We start from the raw sequence: 23,079 nt of genomic DNA, 5'->3' as shown, positions 1-23,079 counted from the left end.
GGTAACCCGTCTGCCTGTACTAAATCAGCTTTTCTGCTGAGTATAATTCAAATAAGCACAACTCTTCCCTAACGAAAAAAAAACACTTTAATGTTCCTGTAATATTCCTGAGTAATCAATAGTGAGTCTTTAGTGATGATTTATGTTGTTTTACCTCCTGTGGCATCACTGTTCCCATTCCTATAGGATATTATACATAGTTCTGCTTATATTTTTAAAACATCCATCCCAAACTGACTATAGGATTACTTCGGTTCTTTTTCATAAGGATTTACTCTATAATAACAATGCTCAGTGGTAATTTTGTACCACTTTTTAACCAGAGTAATAACGGTCACGCCAATACAATATCAATACAACTTTCTTATTTTATGGCTGATATAGAAGGCTTCTCTTTACTAAATAATGCACTCCTTGACTATTTAATTCCACCAGAGGGCAGCAATCACCTATAATCGCTAAAACATTTAGTCAAACTGCAACAAAAATTGCATTACCTGGTTGCACAACAGAGTTTATTGAGGCCAGTGTAGTTTATGTATTACATGCACCAGGCTTCGTCAAAATAAGAAAACTGCCTTGAATAGTTTATTTACAATAGAGCATCCTTAAATAAGTGTTAACCACCTTACTTTACACTCTGCTGGGTTACAGTCCTTCCATGCATCTGCAGTCTTAATCTGATGATTGGCCTTCATAGCTTTAAGGCACAGGTATACTGATTCAACAACACATCTTTCAATACACATCTCACACAAATACCTTGCTTGAATTCATACTGTCAAAATGAAACCTTAAAATCAAACAAACTTAAACCCTCGATTGGTATGTTGTGTTTGCCCGGTTCAGAAAGACACACATTTGAGAGGCAGAAGTGATCCATTTCCTATTGTTGTGGTAATGGCACTATTTTTTTTTTAAACATCCCAAGAACCACAGGTTGTAACCACTTTCAACACCAAGCCCCTACAGTTTCTGACACCAGTATCAGATCAGATGTGATTATTAGCCTTGACTACATCAGAAAAGGTCAGTCCGAGTTGATAGGTCTTGTTCCAGATACACGAAAAGGCCGAAGTAGATTCTGTTGAGTCTTTGTCTCCTGTAACTTCTGTCCGTTAGTTGAATGCTGTACATCACTTTTCCTTTGGTGTAGCAGTAATGCCATCAGTGAGACACAAGGCTGTCCTCAGCGAGCGGCCCGTTTTAGCCTCCAGTGCTCAACTTATTCTGGAGAGGGAGGGGAGAATAATTAGTAAAAAAGGTGAGTGAGACAATAAGAGGGAATGGGGTGAAAAGACGTCAATAAATTCTAGACGTTCCATAGAGGAAATCAGAAAAGGATATAAGACGAGACTTGAGTCGTACTTGCTTGGCGTTGTCCACACACTGCATGTAGGCAGAGGCGATGGTCGAGCAGGAGAGGGTCTTGCCTGTGTTTTCCCTGAAGCATTTCAGGATCTGACTCTGCAAGTCTCCACAGACCGGCTTGATATTGACACGACTGGAAAAAGAAAGACACGGAAAAGAAACATCCAGCATCATGTTAGCAGACGAGTCTGCCTTGTTTGGGCAGTAAACAGCAGGACCGTGTGGGAAACATTTATACTAGTCTGTCTTTTGCATGACTTGCACTGTTGCTTTGTACTGTATATGAAGTCCTTTTTTCCTTGTACCATGTGTCAGTATAATGTGTTACTAACTGTAACAACATAATATAAGTTGTCAATATGTTTGCGCACAAAGTCAAATTTGTACATATTTATTGTACTTATTGTTACGCGCTCCCCTGCCCTGTTTCTCTCCTCTTTTCTCTCCTCTCCTGTTGCAGTCTCTAGGTGTAGCTGATGACAGTCGGCGTGCTCGTTAGCACCTTTGGGTGCCGGCCTATAACGATGACTGGTGTTTTTGGAGACACAGACAGCACTCCCACTTGCAGGCTTATTTTTATTTTGTAGTCGTTTTCTGTTCCCTATTCCTTTTGGGGAAGGAGGCCCAGTACTCCAGTTTTTGCAGCTTTTGTGATTTTCATGGGTAAAAATAGTAAAAATGATTTCTGCTCATTTTAAAGCTTAGGTCATATGGTTGTATGTTGTGTCCTCTTTGTGAGCGAGCCATGGTTTTGAGGACGTAACATTATACACAAATACAGCGATTTTTGAACTTACGCAAAACGGTTGTGTGTCTCCTCTTTGCCCTTCTGGAAGTTCTCAGTGGTGACTTTGTAAAACTCAGCACTCTGTCAAAGTGGAAAAACCATTTCACATCACCAGCAAGACAAAATATCACCTCCAAATCATACAATGAAGTTGGCATTTGTAAAGGAATGTGGAGGTATGTGCACAGCGAAAAATACACCAAGACGACAAATGGGGAAGGGGAATACTATCAAAATGTCACTGACCTTTGCTTCAAGTTTTGCCACATGTTCCCTGAAGAGAGTGTTCTGCTTCTTCAGCTCTTTCTCCTTCTCATCCAGTTTATGGGCCTGAGGAGGGAACACAATATCCTTGTTGATACGAGCTACATCTGGAGTGGAAGGTCCGACATGTTTATAATGATATCAGCACACCTCTAATAAACCAGTCATGAGTATAACTTCAAACCAATACCAAGTTTCATCTTTTAACATTCCGTGATATCAAATTCCTCCGTGGTGATCAATCGAGTTTCATTTTATCTTGTCTCATCTTATCTTAAAAGGAGATAATATGCTGCTAAAAACAGTTGGGGGCAAAACTGCTTATAGTGTGTAACTGCTTAGAAGGGGTGAAAGTGAAAGAGTAAGCCATGCATAAAGGAATACTGTCCCATCTTACCTTAAGCTCCATCCACTGAAACAAGGCAAGAGGGCAAGAAAGAAAAAGAGGCACAGTAAGAATAGGAGAGAATTTCATCTTTACAGGTTGACGAGGAAACTGAAACCTCCATCATTCCCTTTTCACTACAGAGGCAAGCACAAGGGCACTTTGAAGTCTTGGAGCTGAACCAGTCATGCTGGCAGATTACCAGTAAGCAGCCACTAACTGATCAGAGGCCAGTCCAGTAATCTAGATAAGCAGCAGCCAAGCTGATCAGAAACAAGGGTATGAAGTTTGCTCTTAGAATAGTCAAACCTATTTGACATGCAAAACAGAGCAAAGCCAACATGCTAAACGCAGGAAAACATGTGAACACACTGCAGTGCTGTCAAAGCCTCATGCTAATATAACAAGCATAAACAGTGTTTTGCCACTATGATTATTAGGTATAACAACTCATGTGAGCAACGCCAGTTTTCTGTGAGGAATCCTTTGTGCACCACACACACACACACACTCTCTGGATGTAAAAGACGATAGTTTTGAGTAAACTCACAAACAATATCCAAGTTCTTAAAATAGAAAAAAACACAGACTGTGACACACACAGGTCATGCATCTCTCTTCTTGTGCTTACGTAGAGCTGAGCCATGAGCCTCTCATCCTCGGTCTTCATGCGCTCCTTCATGATGGCGTCTTTCAGGTTCTCCATGTGGGTGGCCTTCTCCGCCTCCAGCGTCTTCTTCACCTGCTCATCCACCTGCGCCTGGGCTGCTGCCTTGGCCTGCGCTCTCGCCTGGGCCTTCACCTCCTCCAGCCTGCACACAGACACAGGCAGACACACAAGGGACACGAAGACAGACAACCAGACACACTCTTGAGTTACGACATGAACTCAGTCAAAGTCTGTGTTCACTGTTAGATTTGCTGCTGCTCTGTCCTCACTGTTGCTGAAGCTCCTGCTTCTTCTGGCTCATCTCCAGCTCCAGTCCTCTCTGCAGCTCCTCTTTGATCTTCCTCCTCAACTCTTCCTCAACCACCTCAGGAGAAGCTGGCGAGGCAATATATCAATTTGTGAAAAAGAATAAGAAACTTAGTAGTATGCACAATTTTGCTTATTTATTTCAAACTGCTAGTTCTTGCAGTTCTTCCTTGGTGATGAGGAAAAACAGACTCACCTGGTGCAGGTGGCGGCACCGAGGCGACGACAGGGATCATAACTTCAACGATGGGGGGGAGAGACGGGGCCACAGTGGGCTCCTCAGCCGGTGGGGCGGGATCGGGTGGAGGGGGGGCTACGGGTTCTAAAATGGGTTCACTTACAGGTGGATCGGTGGGCAGGACAACCAGCTCCATAGAGTGACAGGGAGGGGGAGACTCTTCGAAAATGGGCTCAGGTGCAGGTGGGACAGCGGGGGCAGGAGGGGGTGCTGCTACAGGCTCAGCAGGAGGTGCAACTGAGGGTGGTGTCAGGTCTGCGAGTGGAGGCGTGGGAAAGGAAACCGGTTCACAAGGAGCAGGTGACTCAACAGACTGAAATAGCATGCTTTCAGCTGGAGTAGGTAAAGTTACAGGCTCAGCTGGAACTGTCTCAACTGTGGCAGGTGGGAATTCAGGCTCAGCTGGAATAGTTTCAACTAGAGGAGGTGAAACTACAGGCTCAACTGGAATAGTCTCAGCTAGAGGAGGTGAAACTACTGGTTCAACTGGAATAGTCTCAACTAGAGGAGGTGAAACTACTGGTTCAACTGGAATAGTCTCAACTAAAGGAGGTGAAACTACGGGTTCAACTGGAATAGTCTCAACTAGAGGAGGTGAAACTACTGGTTCAACTGGAATAGTCTCAACTAGAGGAGGTGAAACTACTAGTTCAACTGGAATAGTCTCAACTAGAGGAGGTGAAACTACTGGTTCAACTGGAATAGTCTCAACTAGAGGAGGTGAAACTACGGGTTCAACTGGAATAGTCTCAACTAGAGGAGGTGAAACTACAGGCTCAACTGGAATAGACTCAACAGAGCGGGTCAGGTCTATCGGCTCGACCAGTATAGGTGAAACTCCAGGCTCAGGACCAGGAAGAGGAGCAGCGGCAAAGGTATCAGACTGAACTGGTTCCACTGGTGGGATGGATGGGACAACAGGTACAACAGGTTCTACAGGTTCAACTGGGACAACAGATTCAACTGGTACAAGTGGGACAACTGGGACAACAGATTCAACTGGTACAACTGGGACAACAGATTCAACAGAGGGAGCTGTGGCAGCAGGTTCAATGAGAGCAGCTACAAGTGTTGGTTCCACAAGTTCAGCGGGACAAGCAGGAGCTGTGGGTTCAGGTGGAGTTACGGGTTCTACAGGTGTAGGAGGGGCTACAGGCTCTACGGGTGGAAACAGGACAGCAGGCTCAACGCACTGTTCTACTACTAGGGGTGCAGAAGGGGCTTCTGGCTCTACATGGAGCTGGATAAAGGATTCAACAGGTTCTGGTGGAGGAGGAGAAGAGAGGACTACTGGAGGAGGAGGAGGTGGAGGAGATTCAGGTTCCACAAGCACCGATGGAGCAACAGGCTCCACAAGTGGGACGACCGTTTCTACGAAAGCTTTGGACGGCACGTCGGGTTCAACGGCCGGAGCGGGAGGTGTGGCTGAGACAACAGGGTCGGCCGGAGGTGGAGGTTTTGGCTCTACGGGTGGAGCAAGGACTACGGGTTCCACAGAGGCGGGAGGAGGGGAGTGAAACTTAACAGGGGGAGGTGGGACGAGTTTTACGGGCTGAGCGGGTTCAACTGGGGCAGGGGCAGGTGGAGGGGAAGGGGCTGGCTCCTGAGGAGGGAGGTAGGTGGGGATGGGTGGAGGAGAAAGAGGAGGAGGAGGAGCCAGAAGTGGCAACAGGTGTTCGACAGAGGGAGCGGGAACCGGAGCTGCTGGTTCAGGTGAGAGTGAGGGAGCAGGCCGAGGACTCACAACCTTCTGAGACTCTCTCATTCGGTTGACGACTCTGTCCGACAGCTGTCAACATAAAAGAGGACTTTATCAATCATCTGCTTTTATTTTATATGATGCTTTTAAACGGCAATGAGTTTTTACTGCCCCGTAGCACAAAATGACCACCTTTTGGGGTTTTATAGGTTGTTCAATACCAATGACTCAGCGATCGCCAGGTGCCGAGATTTCTGGCTTTCAAAACTCACTTTTCGGCCTGTACCTGCACTGTATTTTGCATGGTGATATATTACCTCTTCAATAGATGTTTCAGTTGGATCTCTGCTCTAATTAGCTAGCTGACTCGTCTCTATTGTGAAAATGTGATTTGTTTGTGTCCATTGGAGGGCATCACTCATGGAGGCTTCTATCTATTTTGTTGCAATTCCTACCTGTCGCCGATAGAGGTCGATAAAGGCCACAGATTGCTCAATGACCCTGAAGTTATATGATGATATGCACAAATCCTTCTTTTTTTTTGCCATCTCCAAGATTGGGAAAACATTATAACCGAACTGATGTTTCCAGTCATACAAAAATATTATTCAGGTAGAAAAGAGTGTTTTCTTATTAAAAAAGAAAAAAAAAAGGAAAAAAGGTCCATTCTGTGTATGGCAACAACCATGATCTATATTTAACTAACCCTAACTGCAACACCCACACCTATACTTTAACACGCCGAGACGCTTTATAAAGCCACAGACTTTGTGTAAATTAACAACGAACGTGAGAGCAAGTTGATTATATTATAATTCACATATCACTGATCAGGGAACATAATTAAAAGATTTGCCAGAATTGCAAATGATGCTGAATACTAATACAATTTTCCTTGTCGGTAACCTGCAAATGCTATTTAGATGGTGCAACTCAGATACAATGTGGAATAAACCTATTTTTTTCCCCGAAACAGGACTCGCTTTTGCAGCTGCAGGAGTTATAATGTTGCCCGTAAAGTTTCCCTCTGCACTCACCCGGATGCCCTTCACAAAAGTAACTCCGCCGCCTTCACCATCGTCTTCATAGGAGAGGTGGCTCGGGCTGTTCCCCATGCTCACCCGCAGCTCGGCCTACAGTATTACAGTCGGGACTGGGCGATTATGGCAAAATATTTCCTGCACAACGTGGGTCTTCCTCAGCAGAGTAAAGAAAACCCCAAACACAGCTGCAAGAATCTGCCCTTCCCACTTGTGAGATGTGAACAACGGCAGCTCCCATTGGATGAGAGGAAATGGGAGTTGAACAACTCTTTTCTGGATTGGTCGCCTGTCTCGAGGAAAATGTGTAGATGAACATCGTGTTCCCAAGAAGAAAAGAAAACAGTCCCATGCAAAATACACAGCTTGTTTCTGACACTTTATTCCTATAAAATGCTCAATCTTGTAGACATGGGGACTCAGTTAGATTACAGATAATCTACATTTGTCACTATTGTCATTTTTATTTCAGTTGGCAGGTATGGGTGTCATGATTTATTAAGGTACAGCATGTACATGTTTCCTGTTGGTAAATATTGGTCCAAAACACCTGAGACAGACAAATTCAACTAGGACACACGAGAAAGCCCCAAACCACAGATGCCCAGCACCGTTACGATAATCCATGAATTATCGCTCTGTATTTCAACCCAGTCTGCAACATTCCCAGTCATCCTGGCTCCACCTGTATTTTGTCTATACAACAGCATATTTATGGTGTTCAGAGAAACGCTACTGACATTGATGTTAAATACAGAACAAATCACAAAGTCCTCTCACATTTAGAAAATGATCTAAATAAATATTCAACCAACCAAACAAAACTGACAAAATTAAGTTGTAAGCTTTTCCAAGATTTTGCATATGTGGAGTGCTGGTGAGGTATTTCTAGTAATGTAGTTCTTGGGGGGGTTGGAGTGATCTTTTACCTATAATCCACATTGCATAATCAAGTATGAAAACAAAATGCAAAACATTACTCATTAGAGGTGTGACCGAGTCGGTCTCAAGTCTTTAGGCACAAGTCTCAAATCGAGTCTCAAGTCTAAATGTAGATTACAGTGTCAAGTCCAAGTCCATGTAATTAATGTCAAGTCTAAAGTGTAAATGTAGAACACCAAGTCAAGTCAGAACAAATCAAGAGTCCAGTATCAATTTAATATCTTAAAGAAAATGGAATATCTAGGACTTTTCAATGCAATATTGTTTTAATAGAATAAAAAAAAACTTGGTAAGAGCATCATGAGTTTGATTTCTATAATCAGTCAATAAATTCAATCATTCCATACAAATTCAGAAAATTTAAATTTAGTTGTCTGGTGGAAAAATCTAATCTATTTACACATACACAAGATCTTCTGTCAACCTTTTCGAGTCAAAGTCAAGTCCCTAGTCACCAGAACCCAAGTCAAGTCTCAAGTATTCTCCTCATGCGTCGAGTCAAATCTCAAGCAGTTACATTTGTGACTCGAGTCCAAGTCACGTGACTCGAGTCCCCACCTCTGTTACTCATAGAAAGTAAACCATCTAAAATAATACTGGGCTTGCTGCAACAGCTGGGTGAGAAAAAAAGACTAGAACAGCCTCGAGGTCCGTGACCGACACACCGCTCTAGTGCAAAAGCTCTCTCCATGCGAACAGTCCCTTCTCCCTCTTCCTCCTCCCCTCTTCCTCCTCCCCTCTCCCTCCTCCCTCACTGCGCCTTCTTCTCCTTCACCTCCGGCCCCCGCAGGACCGCCCGCACGCTGCTCCACACCTCCGTGTACAGCAGCGTGCCCAGGAACACCACAGCCGTGCCGACCCAGTGCCACGCGGTGAAGGGGTTCTGGAAGTACAGGATGGAGATGATGAGGCTGAGGAACTTCCTCAGCGTCACCACCAAGGTGACGGTCAGCGAGGCGCACTCTGTGGTCAGGATGAAGACGCCGCGGATACACACGTACCTGAGGAAGGCGGTTAAAGGCTACAACAGGAAATGGGAGGAAACCAGAGCAACACACAATGAGTTCAATAAAACTGTGTAAACTCCCAGACTGCCAACATTATCATTGTTGCTTTGGCTGATTGTTAGCTGCATGTTTGCTGGTATATTGCTATGTTGGCTTTAGAGCTGCAACGATTAATCGATTAGTTGTCAACTATTAAATTAATCGCCAATTATTTTGAAAATCAATTAATCGGTTTGAGTAATTTTTTAAGAAAAATAAGTCAAAATTCTCTAATTCCAGCTTCTTAAATGTGAATATTTTCTGGTTTCTTTACTCCTCTATGACAGTAAACTGAATATCTTTGGGTTGTGGACAAAACAAGGACGTCATCTTGGGCTTTGGGAAACACTGATCAACATTTTTCACCATTTTCTGACATTTTATAGACCAAACAACTAATCGATTAATCGAGAGAATAATCGACAGATTAATCGACAATGAAAATAATCGTTAGTTGCAGCCCTAGTTGGCTTGTTAAATTAGGTGTGTTTGTAACATGTTAGCTAGTAGCATGGTTGCTCTGGCTGAAAAAGAAGATTTTTTACTGGCTGAAAAAGATCTTATCGCCAAGACATGAAATTCTGGAAAAATATGAATATCTATCTTATAATTAAGACAGGAGTTATATATCGTATTGTCACAGTCAGGTGAGACCATAACTCCAATTTTGGTGATTTTCATGTTTTAACTTCAATTGAAGGATTACAAGCTCCTCTGTGGGTTTATGAAACCTTTTCAAAAACCAGTTAGATAAAAAGGAAAAAAATGCATAGTTGTAAAAAAAAGGCTATTTTTCTTACATTTTGGAGGTTCAAGGTTTTCACCCGACAAAAGTGATGTGATAGTAGTGAGTTCTGACAACAGTAAGCACACCAAACCACAGCAGCGCCCAGACGATAGATATATCTGAGTCCCTGCAATATTATAATATTCATGTATAATAGAGAAGTAGCTAAATAAATAAAAGCCAGTAAGAAGGTTTTTCTGTCAGGATACTGTGTGATGACGTTCATCAGAAGGTAGATCCACAGCACTGGCACGGTCAGGCCAATCACAGGCAGCGCTACAGGAGCTGCAAGAGAAAACCTTTATTTACATCCCAACTCTGAACACTCCCACAACAAAACATCTGAGATTAAAGACACACACTGAAAAACAATCTTTCCACTCACTTCCGTCCCTATTCTCCTGTGAATACAAGAATGTGTCTCTGAGGTCTTGTCACTGCACGTCTGAGTCAAAGTGATATTTGTGGCTCTCCATAGATCAGTGGACTAAGGTCATTTCATGCACCGGGGAGTTAAATTTCAACTCTTCAGTTTTGTCACAGATCATCCTTTAATCCCTTCTTTTCTGTCTTACATGTATGAAAAAAATCAACACTACACACTGAATGTAAAAGAATATATTGGAAAATATCGGCATGTTACAGCCAACATTTCCATCCATTCATTCTCTTTACCTGCTTATTACTGTTCAAGGTCACTGGGGGTGGAGCCTATCCCAGCATGCATTGGGGGGGAAGGTAGGGAAATCCAGTCCATCACAGGGCAAACACAGATAGACGGACAAACACACTCACACCTATGGGAAATTTGGAGTCTCCAATCTACCTGACCTGCATGTGTTTGGGCTGTGGGAGGAAACCCACTTGAACACGGGGAGAACACGCAAACTCCACACTCCAAATACATCGATAAAGTATATTAACAGTTTAACTTACTGCTCTGGCTGAAGTACACAGAGTGGTTGTAGATGTTGGTGGAGAGAAGCAGGAAGCCAGGCAGAGGCAGGCAGTGCTGTGAAAGAGAGGGAAGAGCTTACTTGTAACATTTCATACATTGCACAGCTAGGGTTGCAAAGGGGTGGAAAATTTCCGGTAAATTTCCGGAAAGTTTCCGGTAAATTTCCATGGGAAGTTAAGCTGGGGAATTTTGGAAATATTCCAAATTGGAAACTTTCCATGGGAATTATGGGAATTTATGGGAATTTATGGGAATTTATGGGAATTTATGGGAATTTATGGGAATTAACTGGGAATTGAGGGTAATTTAATGGAAAGGTATCATATCCAAGCATAAATATTTGTTTTGTTATAAGCAGACATCCATCCAAAATAATACAATTAAAACAGATTTATTTGTAAGTAGAACTTTATCAAGTGTTAAATATTTTATTGAACAATCAATTCTTTCATTGAAGAACAAAAACATGAATGTTGAGTTAAATATTACTCATCCCCCCGACCCAACCCATTCAAAAATTAACAAAAATGCACAGGAATGCACAGTGCATGTAGGGGGCGTGGCCTCAACAGCCCTGCAGTAAGTAGTGTGCTATGTGTGCATGTGATTGAGGAATAGCATAGATATTCAACTGTTCTTGCATGATATCTGGTTGTTTTAGTCAGGATTATGCTAAAATATATTTTCCCCAACTATATTTAAGTTCCCTATTAAGAGCATACCTTCAATTTAGTAAATTCCTGGTTTATTCCCGTTTATTCCCATAAATTCCCGGTAATTCCCATAAATTCCCGTTAATTCCCATGGAAAGTTTCCAACTTTGAAAATTCCCGGAATTTTGCAACCCTATGCACAGCTCACGGTGTAAAAATCTGTAGTTGGGGAAATAATGAGTTCGCTAGAGGAAACATTCCCTGACAAAAACAAAAGCTCAGATGAAGCTTGAAGAGTGAGAACTGCATGCTGGAGCTGAAGGACATTTCACTCACATTGTAGAAGAGGGCCTCCTTGGAGTGTTTACCGTACTGCTTGTACAGCGTCTCCTGGAAAATGCCCATTCTTGCAGACATTAGCAGAGCAAAGGTCAACATGGCAATACCTGCAGGGACAGGGAACACAGAAAAGTTGATATGTGCACGCTATGGTTATGTTGCTGTTGTTACATTTCTATGCTTTTCTTTATATTTTTGCTACCAGAGATTCTCTTCTTATGCATTTCAATTCTTTATTTTTTTCTCTCTTCTTATCATCTCTTTTTATTTGCCTTTTTTGTTTATCTTATCCTGTATTTGTCTAATATCTTATATACCTTTTGTAAAGCACTTTGAAGTTCCTGTGTATATGAAATAAAATGTGCTATTTAAATAAACTTGCCTTGCCAACATGTCTACATATCTGTATGCTGTGAACCGCTAATGTTCACTATTATCGGCTTCCTACACAGTTTCAATTTCAAAATTCCATACTTTTTCCAGACCTTATATTCTTGATTTGATTCGAACATTTTGGTCTTCAATACAGTTTATATAGACAGTCGTCTAACTGCCATATCACTCCACAGATGATGAAGATTATTCTTCAGTGACAAATCCCATAATATTTAAGATGACAACAGACAGACAACACAAACTTTTTTGTACAATTTCCAAACTTTTCAAGACCTGGAAAACACCAAATTATTTTTCCATACAGTTCCATACTTTCCAGACCTGTGTAGGAACCCTGTATCTATCTCTGGTATAGGTGCACATATAGTGAGAGGTGCCACAAAATGCAAAGTCAGTCTAGAACAAGACAACATGCGATGAAAGCTATACAGTAAACACAGACTCGCTGTGCCTGACTGCAGCCAAAACTCACCTAAAAGCCAGTGCATGAAGGCGTAGACACCTTCCTCCTCTGAACCTTCATTTGACACATTCTAGGGACAAACATTGTAAATTAGCTTAGGCTACAAATGTTATGATATGTGACATCAAACTATTTTTTTTTAAATGTTCTATGTATCTGTCCCTATTCAAATAAACACCGAATGAATGAATGAACTCTGCAGACACAAAATTACAAATAACAGAAAGCTTGCAGCAGAGAACACATTACAATATTTAAAAAATATATATATTGCTTGAGGTGCACCAACTATGTATAAAAAAAAATGTGTTACACAACACCATCAGTGGGTGACTCACCACTTGTTTGGCAGACATGATGGTGCAGATGAAGATGCCAACTGAAACCAATACTATGGACAGGTATTTGCTTGCTGAATACCTGCAGGACGAGAAAGTGAGACAGAAATAACGGCAATCAAAGAGCGCATTGAAATAGGATACTCTGACACACAAGCATGCAAACACATTCACTTTGACTCTATTTAGAAAAGGTTTAGGCTAAAATAGGGCTGGGCAATAATTCAATATCATCGTTTAGCATCTTTCAGTGGAATGATATTGTGATTCTGCTGTGTAAAATGATGACAATAAGCTATTTTTATTAAAAACTCTGACAAAAAGGAAGTATGAAACATTTGGAGGAATATTATTTGAAAATGTCAGTGTTTTGTTTGACATCACACTTAACATTACCATGCAGTTCAATGACAATGAACAATGACAATTCAATAACAGAACATCAATTTGATTACTTAACATGTTATTTTACATGCATAAAGCCATATTGTAATATATATATCGATATAGAAAACATTATTATTGTGATATTAATTTCAACCATATTGCCCGGCCCTAGGCTAAAATGTTTGTTAAAGCAATAAGGGATTGTGAGTTTGCAGGGATACCTTTTCTTCAGAATGATTATGCCCAGGATCATGTTAGCGATTAGCGATCCCTGTAAAGACACACACACACACACACACACACAAAGCAGCAGTCAAACAGGGAGATTAGGCCAAGGTGTCTGTAACGGATGGAGGGAAACACTCAGAGCTGGAAGGTGAACAGCAGGACTCACAGATCTGAAGATCATGTGCAGCGGCATGGCGATGTTGAAGTTGAGGGCGTAGTTGTTGATCACACTGACTGTGAAGAACATGGTCACCATGATCACATAGTTGCTGGAAAACAGAGATGTAAGAGGTTGAGTGTCTGCTCTCCGTCTCATCCATGGCAGGAGGTTCAAACCCCCATCAGCCACCTCTCTTACCCGATGGGGATCGCTGGTTTCTTCCTCCCAAAGTTTGTCTCGAAGATGAATCCCTCCAGTGCAATGAATGCAAACTGAGCGAAGGTGACAATGTTGCCGCATCCTGGAAACTCTCTGAAGAGCAAAACAACAGAGGAGACTGGAATAAATCAGGGAAATATCCAGCATCAACATGCAATAGGCCTCCAGCTCATGGTGCACAGCTTACTGGAAAGGGTTAGGTTCTTCCATTTGCTTTCAAATATGCAAATGTAAGAGTTAGCCCAAGAGTGGCTACAGATATTGATTAGATAAAGTAACAAATCGTTGTCAGGCCATCACAGAGTAATATGAATGTTACAGCTACGATCATGTTTTGTACTGGCAGTGCAACAGAGAAGACAGAAGCATCAGAAATGATCAAACAGTCCATAACAGTCCAAGTTTGTCACTGACCTTACAAGTAGCTCCAGAAATACCACATTGCTACAGCATCCAACAAAAACAAGAACAATGGCAAAAACGGTCCCCATGATTTACAATGAAAGCTTTTTGGCAAACTGTGTCACTTCTGGAAGCGAATTCCCATTAAGAGCATTCTGGCAAATATTCAACACTGCTTGTTTTTCCTGAGGAGCTTCTGCACAAACTCCTGTTTCTGTTGAACACGTCTGAGGTTACAGGAGTCTCTTCCTCATAATGAGCTCATGGGTGTTGTAGTTCGTTACTTGACATCGCGCAGAAAAACACACGGAACTCTTAAAGCTTTTGTTTCACAGTCTCTCTATGCCAGACAAAGTTAGACAAAGACAATTATTGTAGTATATTTATTCTCGTAAATAATAATGCTACCATAACGTCTAAAAATCGTGAATACAGTAGATATCGGCGGAGTCACTGCGCAGTTGTGATTCACAGACGTGTTCGGGCACGCGTGCGCAGGTTAGTAGGGTCTGAGGGGATAAAAAGTGAAGATGTCTCACTCTGCCCGTATATCCGGAGACCAGAAACGTCAGCGGAGAAAAGTTGCTGGCTTCCTGTTTTCTTCCGTTAGAAACATGTATTGTTAATTTGGACCATATTAAACACAAGCTGAAAGCATTTTAAACACCCAGAAGTTAATTTTGAGATTTTGTTTTGTGAGAGTAGTCTTTGAGTAATGACTCATAAAGTAGGAATAACGTTTGAGATACGAATAGGAGGCAACTAGATAGATTAATTTTGGGATGTTTTTTAGATTGTTCTTCTCGTTTTTGCCAACCAGCGATAGGAAAATCAACAAGAATTGAAATGATTTTGTTATTTTCTTTCCTGGCGTGAAATCAAGATGAAGGCACACCGCCAGGGAAGCACATTTTGTGGCGAAACGAATCCGGAAGCCGGGTCAGTTTTTTTTTTTTTTTTTTTTTTTTTTACTGTTGAGTGATATATCCTCCCGAGACATAGACGATCTTTGGTAGATTGCGTGCGTGCGTGGTTCCGGAAGACGTGGCGAAAAGCCGCTACTAGCTTCTTCGCCTCCACTGCTGCTATCAACAATTTAGTTAACGCCAAACAACAACTCTGTTGAATTTTAAGAAGAGTTTTGCGTGATTTGCCAAGTCCCGCACTGCTGCCAAAATGATTTCTCTCACGGATTCACAGAGTAAGAGCCGTTTGTGCTTTTCCGCATTTGTTCTTTGTCTGTAACAAAGTGATAATGTTGCTATGTAACCCAGTTTAGCTTTGCTGAATGAATGGGGTTAGTTGTTTTTGGTGGCGGGCCCAGCTAACCAGCACTGTTTTTCCCCATAATCGTTTATTTTAGCATGATAGGAAGATAGTAGGTCACTGTGTAAAACTGATATGAAGAATACCCTAGAGCAACATTGCAAGATTTGGCAACCCTTTAAATTACAGGCTGTTGTAATAACTAGAAAAAAAAAGAGTAATATCCAAGTAAAATAGATGAAAAATGAATGAAATCAAAATGAAGAAAGAGATTGTTTCTGCACAGGTGTAGTCACTCTGAAATGACTCTTCCTCCTCCCTGATGAAGATAATAGAAACAGTGTGTTTCTTCCTTTTTGAACTAGTTTATCCTTCGCCTCCAGCACCTTTCTAAGTTTTCAAAAGTGTGTGATAGTGCCACTTATCAATACAATACAATACTGGTAAAAGCACCTTTTTTTTTTTACTTGTATATTACTCAGTAATTACCAGTCATTCTAATGCTGTAACTGTAGTTATTACATCTTTTTTACTTGGATATTACTTGTTATTATATTACTGGTTACTTCCTGTAATTTAAAGGGATTTTTTACATAGTGTTTTCTTCACATAGTCACATTCCTTTCATTTGTTATAACTGAAAAAAATATAAAATACACATATGCCATTCTACTCATATTTCTCATTATTTTATGGTCACAGTATTTTCTACTAAGACTGCTGCTGCTGGTTTGCCTCCTAATGGTGTTAGCTAACCCTAACCCATGAAAAAAGGCATGGATTATGCCTTTTTTCATACTTTCATCCATCCTTCCTAATATCTTCCAGTGTTTAAAATTGTTGTTTGTTTATGTTCATATAACCCCCATTTGCTCCAAAATTAAATTACCCCATGGGGATCATTAAAGTTTCTTCTTAAAATAACTGTATGACTTTTTGAATGCAGCTACATGGCAAGAAAAATAACTCCTTTCCCTTTTCTTTTTTTTTCAAATCTGCAGAAATCGGCATGGGGCTGACGGGCTTCGGGGTGTTTTTCCTCTTCTTTGGGATGATGCTGTTTTTCGATAAAGCTCTTCTTGCCATCGGAAATGTGAGTTGATCTACGATCCCGATCCGATCTCAGGAACTTTAAATCCTTCCTTTACTATCACTGTCTTGGATCAGACTGCCATGTTGTGTCTTATCGCAAAAGCGTTTATTTGTGCGTCTGTCTTTCGTGTGTAGATCCTGTTTGTGGCAGGTCTGTCGTTCGTCATCGGCCTGGAGCGCACGTTCAGGTTCTTCTTCCAGAAACACAAAATAAAAGCCACGAGCTTCTTCCTGGGAGGCGTGTTCGTGGTTCTGATTGGCTGGCCAATCATCGGCGTCGTCCTGGAGATCTACGGTTTCTTCCTCTTATTCAGGTCAGTTCAGTTCAGAAGTAAAAGGCTGTTTCAGTTTTATATCCCGGATTAGTGGGAGTTTTTGGTCTCATCTTGTTCTGTTTTTTTTTTTTGTTTTTTTTTTAACAGGGGGTTTTTCCCGGTGGCGATAGGCTTCATCAGGCGGGTTCCTGTTCTCGGGTCGTTGCTCAACTTACCAGGGATCAGCAGTGTGAGTATCATGATGAGCAGTGAACCACAGACACTGACCGGCCCTTCAGATAGTTTGGGTTGCACTTTCCATTACAACACTCGCATCACTACAGTAATCATTCACCTCTTTGACTGCAGTAAAAGTAGAGCTGGGCGGATAGTTCAATATTATCATCTTGTGTGGAACAGTGGAATAATATCGTGATGATATGAAGATACTGGGATATCGTGACAAAATTCTGTCTTCTGAATTGATGATAACAAGCACATTTTATTTAAAAACTCTGATCAAATCAGGTATGAAACATGTTAAGGAATTGTATTTGAAAATCACACCTAACATTACCATTCGATTAGATGGGATGAACATTGATTTGATTATTTAATGTGATTTTTCATACATAAGCCACATCATGATATATATCGATATTGATCCATATGTTTATCATGATATTGACTTCAACCATATTGCCCAGCTCTAGGTAAAAGTGTGAAAATTTGCTTTCACCATCAGACTTTGGGATATAGTTGGTGTCAGAGCTTGAGGACATGTTGTGGCTGATATTGCGAGGCGTAAGGCAACTGAAAACAGTCGGTCCTCTGCTCACATGATTATTGGTAATTGGTTCATAGGAGTAGAGCTCAGCTTTAATATTATCATTTGTCTTTCAGTGGAATCATATCGTGATGATATGAAGATATTTTGACATTGTGATACACAATTCTGTCATCTGAATTGATTATGACAAGCAAATTTTATTTAAAAACTAAAATACTCTTATCTTTTAAGGAATATTATTTGATAATTGAAATGTGACATCACACCTAACATTACTATGCAGTTCAGAGCGATGTACATCAATTTGATTATTTAACATGTGATTTTGCATAGATAAGCCATATTGTAATATATATATATATATTGATAATGAAAACAATCCTATTATTGTGATATTGATTTCAGCCATGTTTCCTGGACCTACAAAGAATCCATGTAGACAGGGTTTGGAAAAAATTCCCACACAGTGTCTCACACTTGTTATCGCAGCATTTCAACAGTTTGCCATTTATTAGATAGTTCAAAATTGAGAGAGACAGGAAAGACTGAGAGAGAGAAAGGGACCCAGGATGTTGCCTCTACATGGTGCGCGTGTTAGACTGCCGAGCCACCGGGCTGCCCGGATTTTAACACATTTTGAAATGACGGGAAGTCTCGCACTGAAATGTAAATGACGACTTTTCCTAATCTTTTCCTGTCCTGTGCTCTCCGGTGCCTCCTCAGTCTTGCTCTCTGTTGGACGAGCCGCTCGTCTCGCCTCAGAACAGAGACTCTGTTGTACTGAACAGAGCTGCTCTGTGCATCATGAAGCCGCCTGGGTTTCCCCACTTCATGGCTGGTGTGACATTGTGTGTCAGTTGTCTCTGTAAAGCCTCTGTGAGTGTGAAGAGTTTGTGAAGACTGTCAGTGTCCAGGGTCAGTTATCACAGCAGTTTGTCCCCATGTAGTTCACTACAGGTGTGCAGTGTAGTCGACCATGTGCTGCTACATTTAATGCCATAATGGATACTGGAAGTTCTGTAATATGAGCCTTCTTGATTTGACAGTATGTCCTTAATTTAGGTTTAAACAAGATATCAGTGAACCATTTTCTTTATACATAAGGAATAACTTGGCTTTAATTTCCTTCAAGTCACACCTTAATCTGATAAATCTGTCATATATTATAAAGACTTAAATAATGAAGTTTAAAACGAAATGGCCACTCAGTCTCAATATCTGGTAATCACATACCAGAAAGCATACATACAATTTCCAAACAGTAATATTTTCGCAGATTTTTGAACAAACTGCCTGTCTCTCCCAAACGGACACTGCTGTCCTGCCGGTTTACTCTATCAGACACTTTTGATTAATCCGTCCCCATGTTATGCCCTGCCCCAAAGTCACCCGGAAATACTTTCAATTTCAGAGGCAAGATGCTCTGAAAATGCCATTTCGTTGTGACTTTAAAGGGACCCAAATATAAAGAGTATCTACACACATTTCTCCTGTTGTATTTCCTGCCTCTGTTCTCCCTCTAAGCTTTAACGGTGTGTTTGTAGCTCATGTGTAACCATGTCTTATTCTCTTGTTCTCTTCCAGTTGGTGGACAAAGTTGGCGAGAGCAACAATATGGTATAACAACAGGCTGTCGTCGTTTTGGAGGAGAAGTCTCAGTATTTATGATTGCTTCTAATAGTGACTTTTTCCCTTCTGGTCATCGCCTCCCCATAGCAAAAAAGTCACAACTGTGAATCCAAACATGTTTCGACACAAAGGAAAGACGTTTTCCTTTGGACACTCGACTGACATCATGACGTTTCCTCTGTCAGAAGGAAATGGCTTTATATCTCGCTGCCATTGGACATTGTTACCAAGGGACTTTTATTTTGAAGGCTGGAAGCAGGCCTCCCTTTTTTGTATCATTGCCACTCGTTACCAACTGATAATGGACGCGTTGGGACCAACCACTGGATTATCTGGACGCCTCGGCAGCCTTTCCTCTATGTTGTGTGCCTGAACAGTCACTGAGAGTATTTTTAGGTTCTTCAATGAAGTGTTACTGAAATTTTTGTACAGTTGTTAAAAACGCCGCAGCTTGTGCTCCACCTGACCAAGGCCGGGCGAACCTGAACACATCTGCAGCTCAGACGACGCTGCTCTCACCGCAGTCACTTTCTATTTAAATATATTAAGAGGCTTGTCAGAGAGATGTTTTACTCTGTGTAACTTTTGTAAATGCATACTTGAAATAAAGTGTGTGTTTTTTTTTTTTAATTTGTGTTGAGAAAATATTTTCGCTTCAGAGATCATGCGTTTCAGATTTACTTTAAAGGATCATACAGACGGATTTTAGCATTCAAGAAAGTTGAGTTTGAACAACTGTGACCTGTTGCCAGAAATGAGAGAGGAGAGTCTGTCTTCCCTCCTAATCTGTGATGTTATGCTGACAGAAAGCTGCATTTCCAATCAATTATAAAAGACACAAATGGCTGCTAAGAGTGATAAGTGTCCTTATCCCCAAAGTGCTTATAATTTTCTGGGGATAAGGAGACATATTCTGGTCACAACTGAAATAAAAGGAGAAAAACCCCAAACCTGTCGGTTCACACAAATTGGCCTCCAGGCTGTACATGTGGTATTTTCCAGAAATATATGCAAATGAATCCCTCCTAGACTCCATATGAGAGTAAAACAACGCAATATCTGCATGAACATTTAAAGTCTTGCACTAAAACTGTTGGAATAGCATTTGCAGCTAGTTATGGAAAGCATTTTTAACGTATTCCTTCGCATACATTATTTTTAAACTACTTTTTCCTCCAGTAGCCAAGCCTCAGGTTATGAGTCCTGGAGCTGCTGAAGCCAGGATGCACACATGCACACACACACACACACACACACACACACACATATCACATGCTGTCATCACATCAGCCTCATTCATAAAAGCCTGTGTCGTCACTAGGCGACCCTGTGAAAACTCACTCCTACTGTAAGTGGCTCAGGTGCATGTGAGAGTCTTCCTCTTAAAAGTTTGAATCTGTTTCATATGATGTGTGTGTGTGTGTGTTTTAATTGATGTGACTGATGTGCAATGACAGTTTTAACAGCACCTCTCACTCTGGCAAACTGAAATATTACGCATGAGGTGTCTCCCAGCATCATCATCCTCATCTGTGAGCCTGTATAATAAGGCTGTTTGCTTTTTTACATCTAGTAGCAGTGAAAGAGGAGGAGGAAGCACAACCGAAGCCTCATTAAGACGAGAACAAACTAATAAACCAAACAAACTGTCTGGAGGAGGAGGGCTCGAGAAATGAAAGTAAGTTAAATTAATGTTGTTTTGATCAGTTTTAGCAGCTTTGCACCTGCCGGAAACTTTAAAATGTTTATCTGAGAAGTCTAAGTCTGGAAACATTCATACTTTTCAGAGGGAGTTGAATATATAGTATTAAGTCATTTGATTTATGAAAAAGTGTGTCATGAATTAAATGTAGGCTAAATTGTTTGTCTGCTTCTTCTGCTTCTTCTTCTGCTTCTTCTTCTTGTTATTGGTGTTATCATCTAATGAAAATAAATATGTTATTGCAGAGCTCAGCGATGGCTCTGACAGTCACGCTGCTTTTAGTGACATTGGTTTCCCATTCTTGGAGTGCGCCACAGGTGGGTGAAAGTTGACAAAAATCATATCTATCTATCTATCTATCTATCTATCTATCTATCTATCTATCAATATCTAATATGGAGTATATAAAAATGTTAGTATCAGATATTAAGTTCAGACATTTTTTTCACCCCTCTTCAGTGGAAAAACTGGACGCCCCAGGCCATCTTATACCTTAAAGGCGCACGTAAGAATAATTCTGTATTGCCTGTATATTTGTTTCTTATCATATCCATCATATCATACCTGCTTTATAGTGTTAATTAAAACTGTACAGAATTGGCTAATTTTGAACTGCATTTTATCTAAAATAAAAATAAAAATATAGAAATTATTTTGGTGAAATTCGGTGTAAGAGTGGGAGTGATTGTATTAATCTGTTGCAGAGCGACACCGTTCAGTATTAGAGCGCACCGGCAGAGAGGAGGGAGACACTTTACATTTAGGTGAGTGCAATGAGTGATGTAGTGGTGAATAAAAAATATGGGTAAACTATCAACTCCAGTCTCATTATTAGACAAACAACCACTAGTACAAATTAAAAAAAAATTTTTTTTTATAAGAATTTATTTATGATTTTTTCCCCCTTAAAAGTATCAGTTTGATACTATTTCCTCTGATATATACTATGAATTTATCTCAAAGATTTATGTCACTCTAAAAAGAGTGAGATTGCTTTTACCCCACCAGCTCAAAAACAAGGATTATAGATTTAGGCATTCATCTTGAGAATGAGGTAGTAAAACTCTGTACATGCATAGACCTTTAAGCTGTATAGTTTTGTATTCAGGTAACTTTTTATGGCATGCCTTCGTATCTGTTTAGTATTTCATTGCAATTTCCTTTTTGTGACCAAGTTTCTAAAGTGTTTTTTCTGTGCCTCCCTCTGGTCAGTGACACACAGTCGGAGCAGCGACGGACTGGGAATGTCTCTGGCTGCATCCATCCTTCTGGAGCTTCTGCGGCAAGCTATGGAAGAAGGTAATCTACTAAATTAACACTCCTGCTCTGCCTGACCGCTCTCTGAACAACTATGATAACAGATTATCCATCTGTTGTGTGTTTCAGGCGGAGAAAATCCAGGTTATCTGCATTACCAGGATGAAAGAGGGTTGAATTTGAATTATTTGTGACTGTGAGCCTCTGTTTTCCAGCCAATGTATACAGTATGATTCCCAGAGGTCACGGACACACTGTGAGCTGTGCTTGTTAAAAGTAATGCTTGAAATAAATTCTAATACTATCTTAAATTTATTGCTGGATTGAAGTCTTTGTTTGTGCTTGTTCCTGAAGTTACCTTGCAGCAGAGGGAATTCCCTTCACTGATTCAGAAAAATCCACGCTGGCTCCAGGCAACAAGTAACTTATTCACACCACACCATAATTAACACCATGCTGAACACCATTCAGTCATACATCATCACAGCGTCTGCTCGGGTCACGGGGCGAGGTGGCCTCATCACTCTGATCAGGAATGGCAGCCTCCACCAACCATGTTTGTGTCAAACTAAGGTCACAGCCGGGGTGGAGAGGAGGGCAAACCCATGGACACTTCCAGCCTGCCGGTCCTGCATGTGGGACAAACACGTGTCTCGCAGCCAAGCTTTGTTCAAACCCACAGAACTTTATTTTAAATTCTAGTTAAGGTCCCAAGGTTTCCAAAGATACCAAATATATCATGCTGAATTATAGGGAAATGTGTATAAAATGTTGCACAAACATCTAGATTTTTTTTCCATTTGATATAGTGGTGTAGCCATAAAAAAATGGCGCCTTTGAATATTTACCTCAGTGTAAGTGTGCTATAGCTTCAATGAAGTGTTGGAATGAGCAGATACAGAATATGGATGTGACATAGTCTTACAGAAAAAAAGGGGGGTTAAAGGGATTAAACTCATTTCAGTTTAGTTTATCTACCTTTTTATTTGCAGAACAGGGTTTACCCACATT

The 23,079-nt window shown here is 41.0% G+C and overlaps 4 protein-coding genes across 5 annotated transcripts; 1 reads left to right on the top strand and 3 right to left on the bottom strand.

Annotated features, from left to right (window-relative positions):
* Window positions 1-505: 505 nt before the first annotated feature.
* On the bottom strand, window positions 506-4,918 carry chchd3b (coiled-coil-helix-coiled-coil-helix domain containing 3b). 2 transcript variants are annotated; one of them, XM_071518077.1, is made up of 8 exons: window positions 3,980-4,918; window positions 3,747-3,852; window positions 3,439-3,619; window positions 2,820-2,834; window positions 2,405-2,488; window positions 2,169-2,239; window positions 1,369-1,504; window positions 506-1,230 (listed from the first exon to the last, which is right to left on the bottom strand). In XM_071518077.1, the coding sequence occupies exons 1-8, from the start codon at window positions 4,344-4,346 to the stop codon at window positions 1,207-1,209; spliced, it is 984 nt and encodes a 327-aa protein (XP_071374178.1). In that variant the 5' UTR covers window positions 4,347-4,918; the 3' UTR covers window positions 506-1,206. The 2 variants fall into 2 exon arrangements, with proteins under 2 accessions (XP_071374178.1, XP_071374179.1); XM_071518078.1 differs by lacking the exon at window positions 2,820-2,834.
* On the bottom strand, window positions 4,832-6,908 carry LOC139642965 (uncharacterized). The gene is made up of 3 exons (XM_071518065.1): window positions 6,758-6,908; window positions 5,148-5,810; window positions 4,832-4,918 (listed from the first exon to the last, which is right to left on the bottom strand). Exons 1-3 carry the CDS (start codon window positions 6,833-6,835, stop codon window positions 4,832-4,834), a joined length of 828 nt encoding a protein of 275 aa, XP_071374166.1. The 5' UTR covers window positions 6,836-6,908.
* Window positions 6,909-8,429: 1,521 nt separating this feature from the next.
* Window positions 8,430-14,542, bottom strand: slc35b4 (solute carrier family 35 member B4). The gene is made up of 10 exons (XM_071518070.1): window positions 14,091-14,542; window positions 13,656-13,769; window positions 13,464-13,566; window positions 13,291-13,340; window positions 12,683-12,764; window positions 12,354-12,414; window positions 11,483-11,592; window positions 10,472-10,547; window positions 9,745-9,820; window positions 8,430-8,703 (listed from the first exon to the last, which is right to left on the bottom strand). Exons 1-10 carry the CDS (start codon window positions 14,165-14,167, stop codon window positions 8,454-8,456), a joined length of 999 nt encoding a protein of 332 aa, XP_071374171.1. The 5' UTR covers window positions 14,168-14,542; the 3' UTR covers window positions 8,430-8,453.
* Window positions 14,543-15,119: 577 nt separating this feature from the next.
* golt1bb (golgi transport 1Bb) lies at window positions 15,120-19,737 on the top strand. Its single transcript, XM_071518074.1, has 5 exons — window positions 15,120-15,279; window positions 16,346-16,437; window positions 16,572-16,750; window positions 16,859-16,940; window positions 19,065-19,737. The coding sequence occupies exons 1-5, from the start codon at window positions 15,255-15,257 to the stop codon at window positions 19,101-19,103; spliced, it is 417 nt and encodes a 138-aa protein (XP_071374175.1). The 5' UTR covers window positions 15,120-15,254; the 3' UTR covers window positions 19,104-19,737.
* The last annotated feature ends 3,342 nt before the right edge of the window (window positions 19,738-23,079 follow it).

The sequence above is a fragment of the Centroberyx affinis genome, unplaced genomic scaffold (assembly GCF_046629955.1).
Source record: "Centroberyx affinis isolate AG114_WGS23_722 - 3 ecotype Tasmania unplaced genomic scaffold, CSIRO-AGI_Caff_v1 ptg000549l_1, whole genome shotgun sequence".
Classification (NCBI taxonomy): Eukaryota; Metazoa; Chordata; class Actinopteri; order Beryciformes; family Berycidae; genus Centroberyx; species Centroberyx affinis.
Note: the sequence above shows the minus strand (reverse complement) of the source record. Positions and strands in the feature narration are given on the sequence as shown.

Bases quoted from the DNA above. Each gene is read 5' to 3' on its own strand.
- chchd3b (XM_071518077.1), bottom strand. From the start codon at position 4,346: ATGCTATTTCAGTCTGTTGAGTCACCTGCTCCTTGTGAACCGGTTTCC. The intron at 3,620-3,746 runs GTGAGGACAGAG...GTCTGTGTGCAG, and splicing joins AAGCAGGAGCTTCAGCAACA to GCTGGAGGAGGTGAAGGCCC. The intron at 1,505-2,168 runs GTAAGTTCAAAA...TTCTTTTTCCAG, and splicing joins GAGACACACAACCGTTTTGC to TCGTGTCAATATCAAGCCGG.
- LOC139642965 (XM_071518065.1), bottom strand. From the start codon at position 6,835: ATGGGGAACAGCCCGAGCCACCTCTCCTATGAAGACGATGGTGAAGGC. The intron at 5,811-6,757 runs GTGAGTGCAGAG...TTATGTTGACAG, and splicing joins CTTTTGTGAAGGGCATCCGG to CTGTCGGACAGAGTCGTCAA. The intron at 4,919-5,147 runs GTAACTCCACCT...CCATCCCACCAG, and splicing joins CTCCTACACCTGTAGAACCC to TGGAACCAGTTCAGTCTGAT.
- slc35b4 (XM_071518070.1), bottom strand. From the start codon at position 14,167: ATGGGGACCGTTTTTGCCATTGTTCTTGTTTTTGTTGGATGCTGTAGC. The intron at 13,770-14,090 runs GTCAGTGACAAA...TTTGCTCTTCAG, and splicing joins TTTCTGGAGCTACTTGTAAG to AGAGTTTCCAGGATGCGGCA. The intron at 13,567-13,655 runs GTAAGAGAGGTG...TCTGTTTTCCAG, and splicing joins AAACCAGCGATCCCCATCGG to CAACTATGTGATCATGGTGA.
- golt1bb (XM_071518074.1), top strand. From the start codon at position 15,255: ATGATTTCTCTCACGGATTCACAGA. The intron at 15,280-16,345 runs GTAAGAGCCGTT...TCAAATCTGCAG, and splicing joins TTCTCTCACGGATTCACAGA to AAATCGGCATGGGGCTGACG. The intron at 16,941-19,064 runs GTGAGTATCATG...GTTCTCTTCCAG, and splicing joins ACTTACCAGGGATCAGCAGT to TTGGTGGACAAAGTTGGCGA.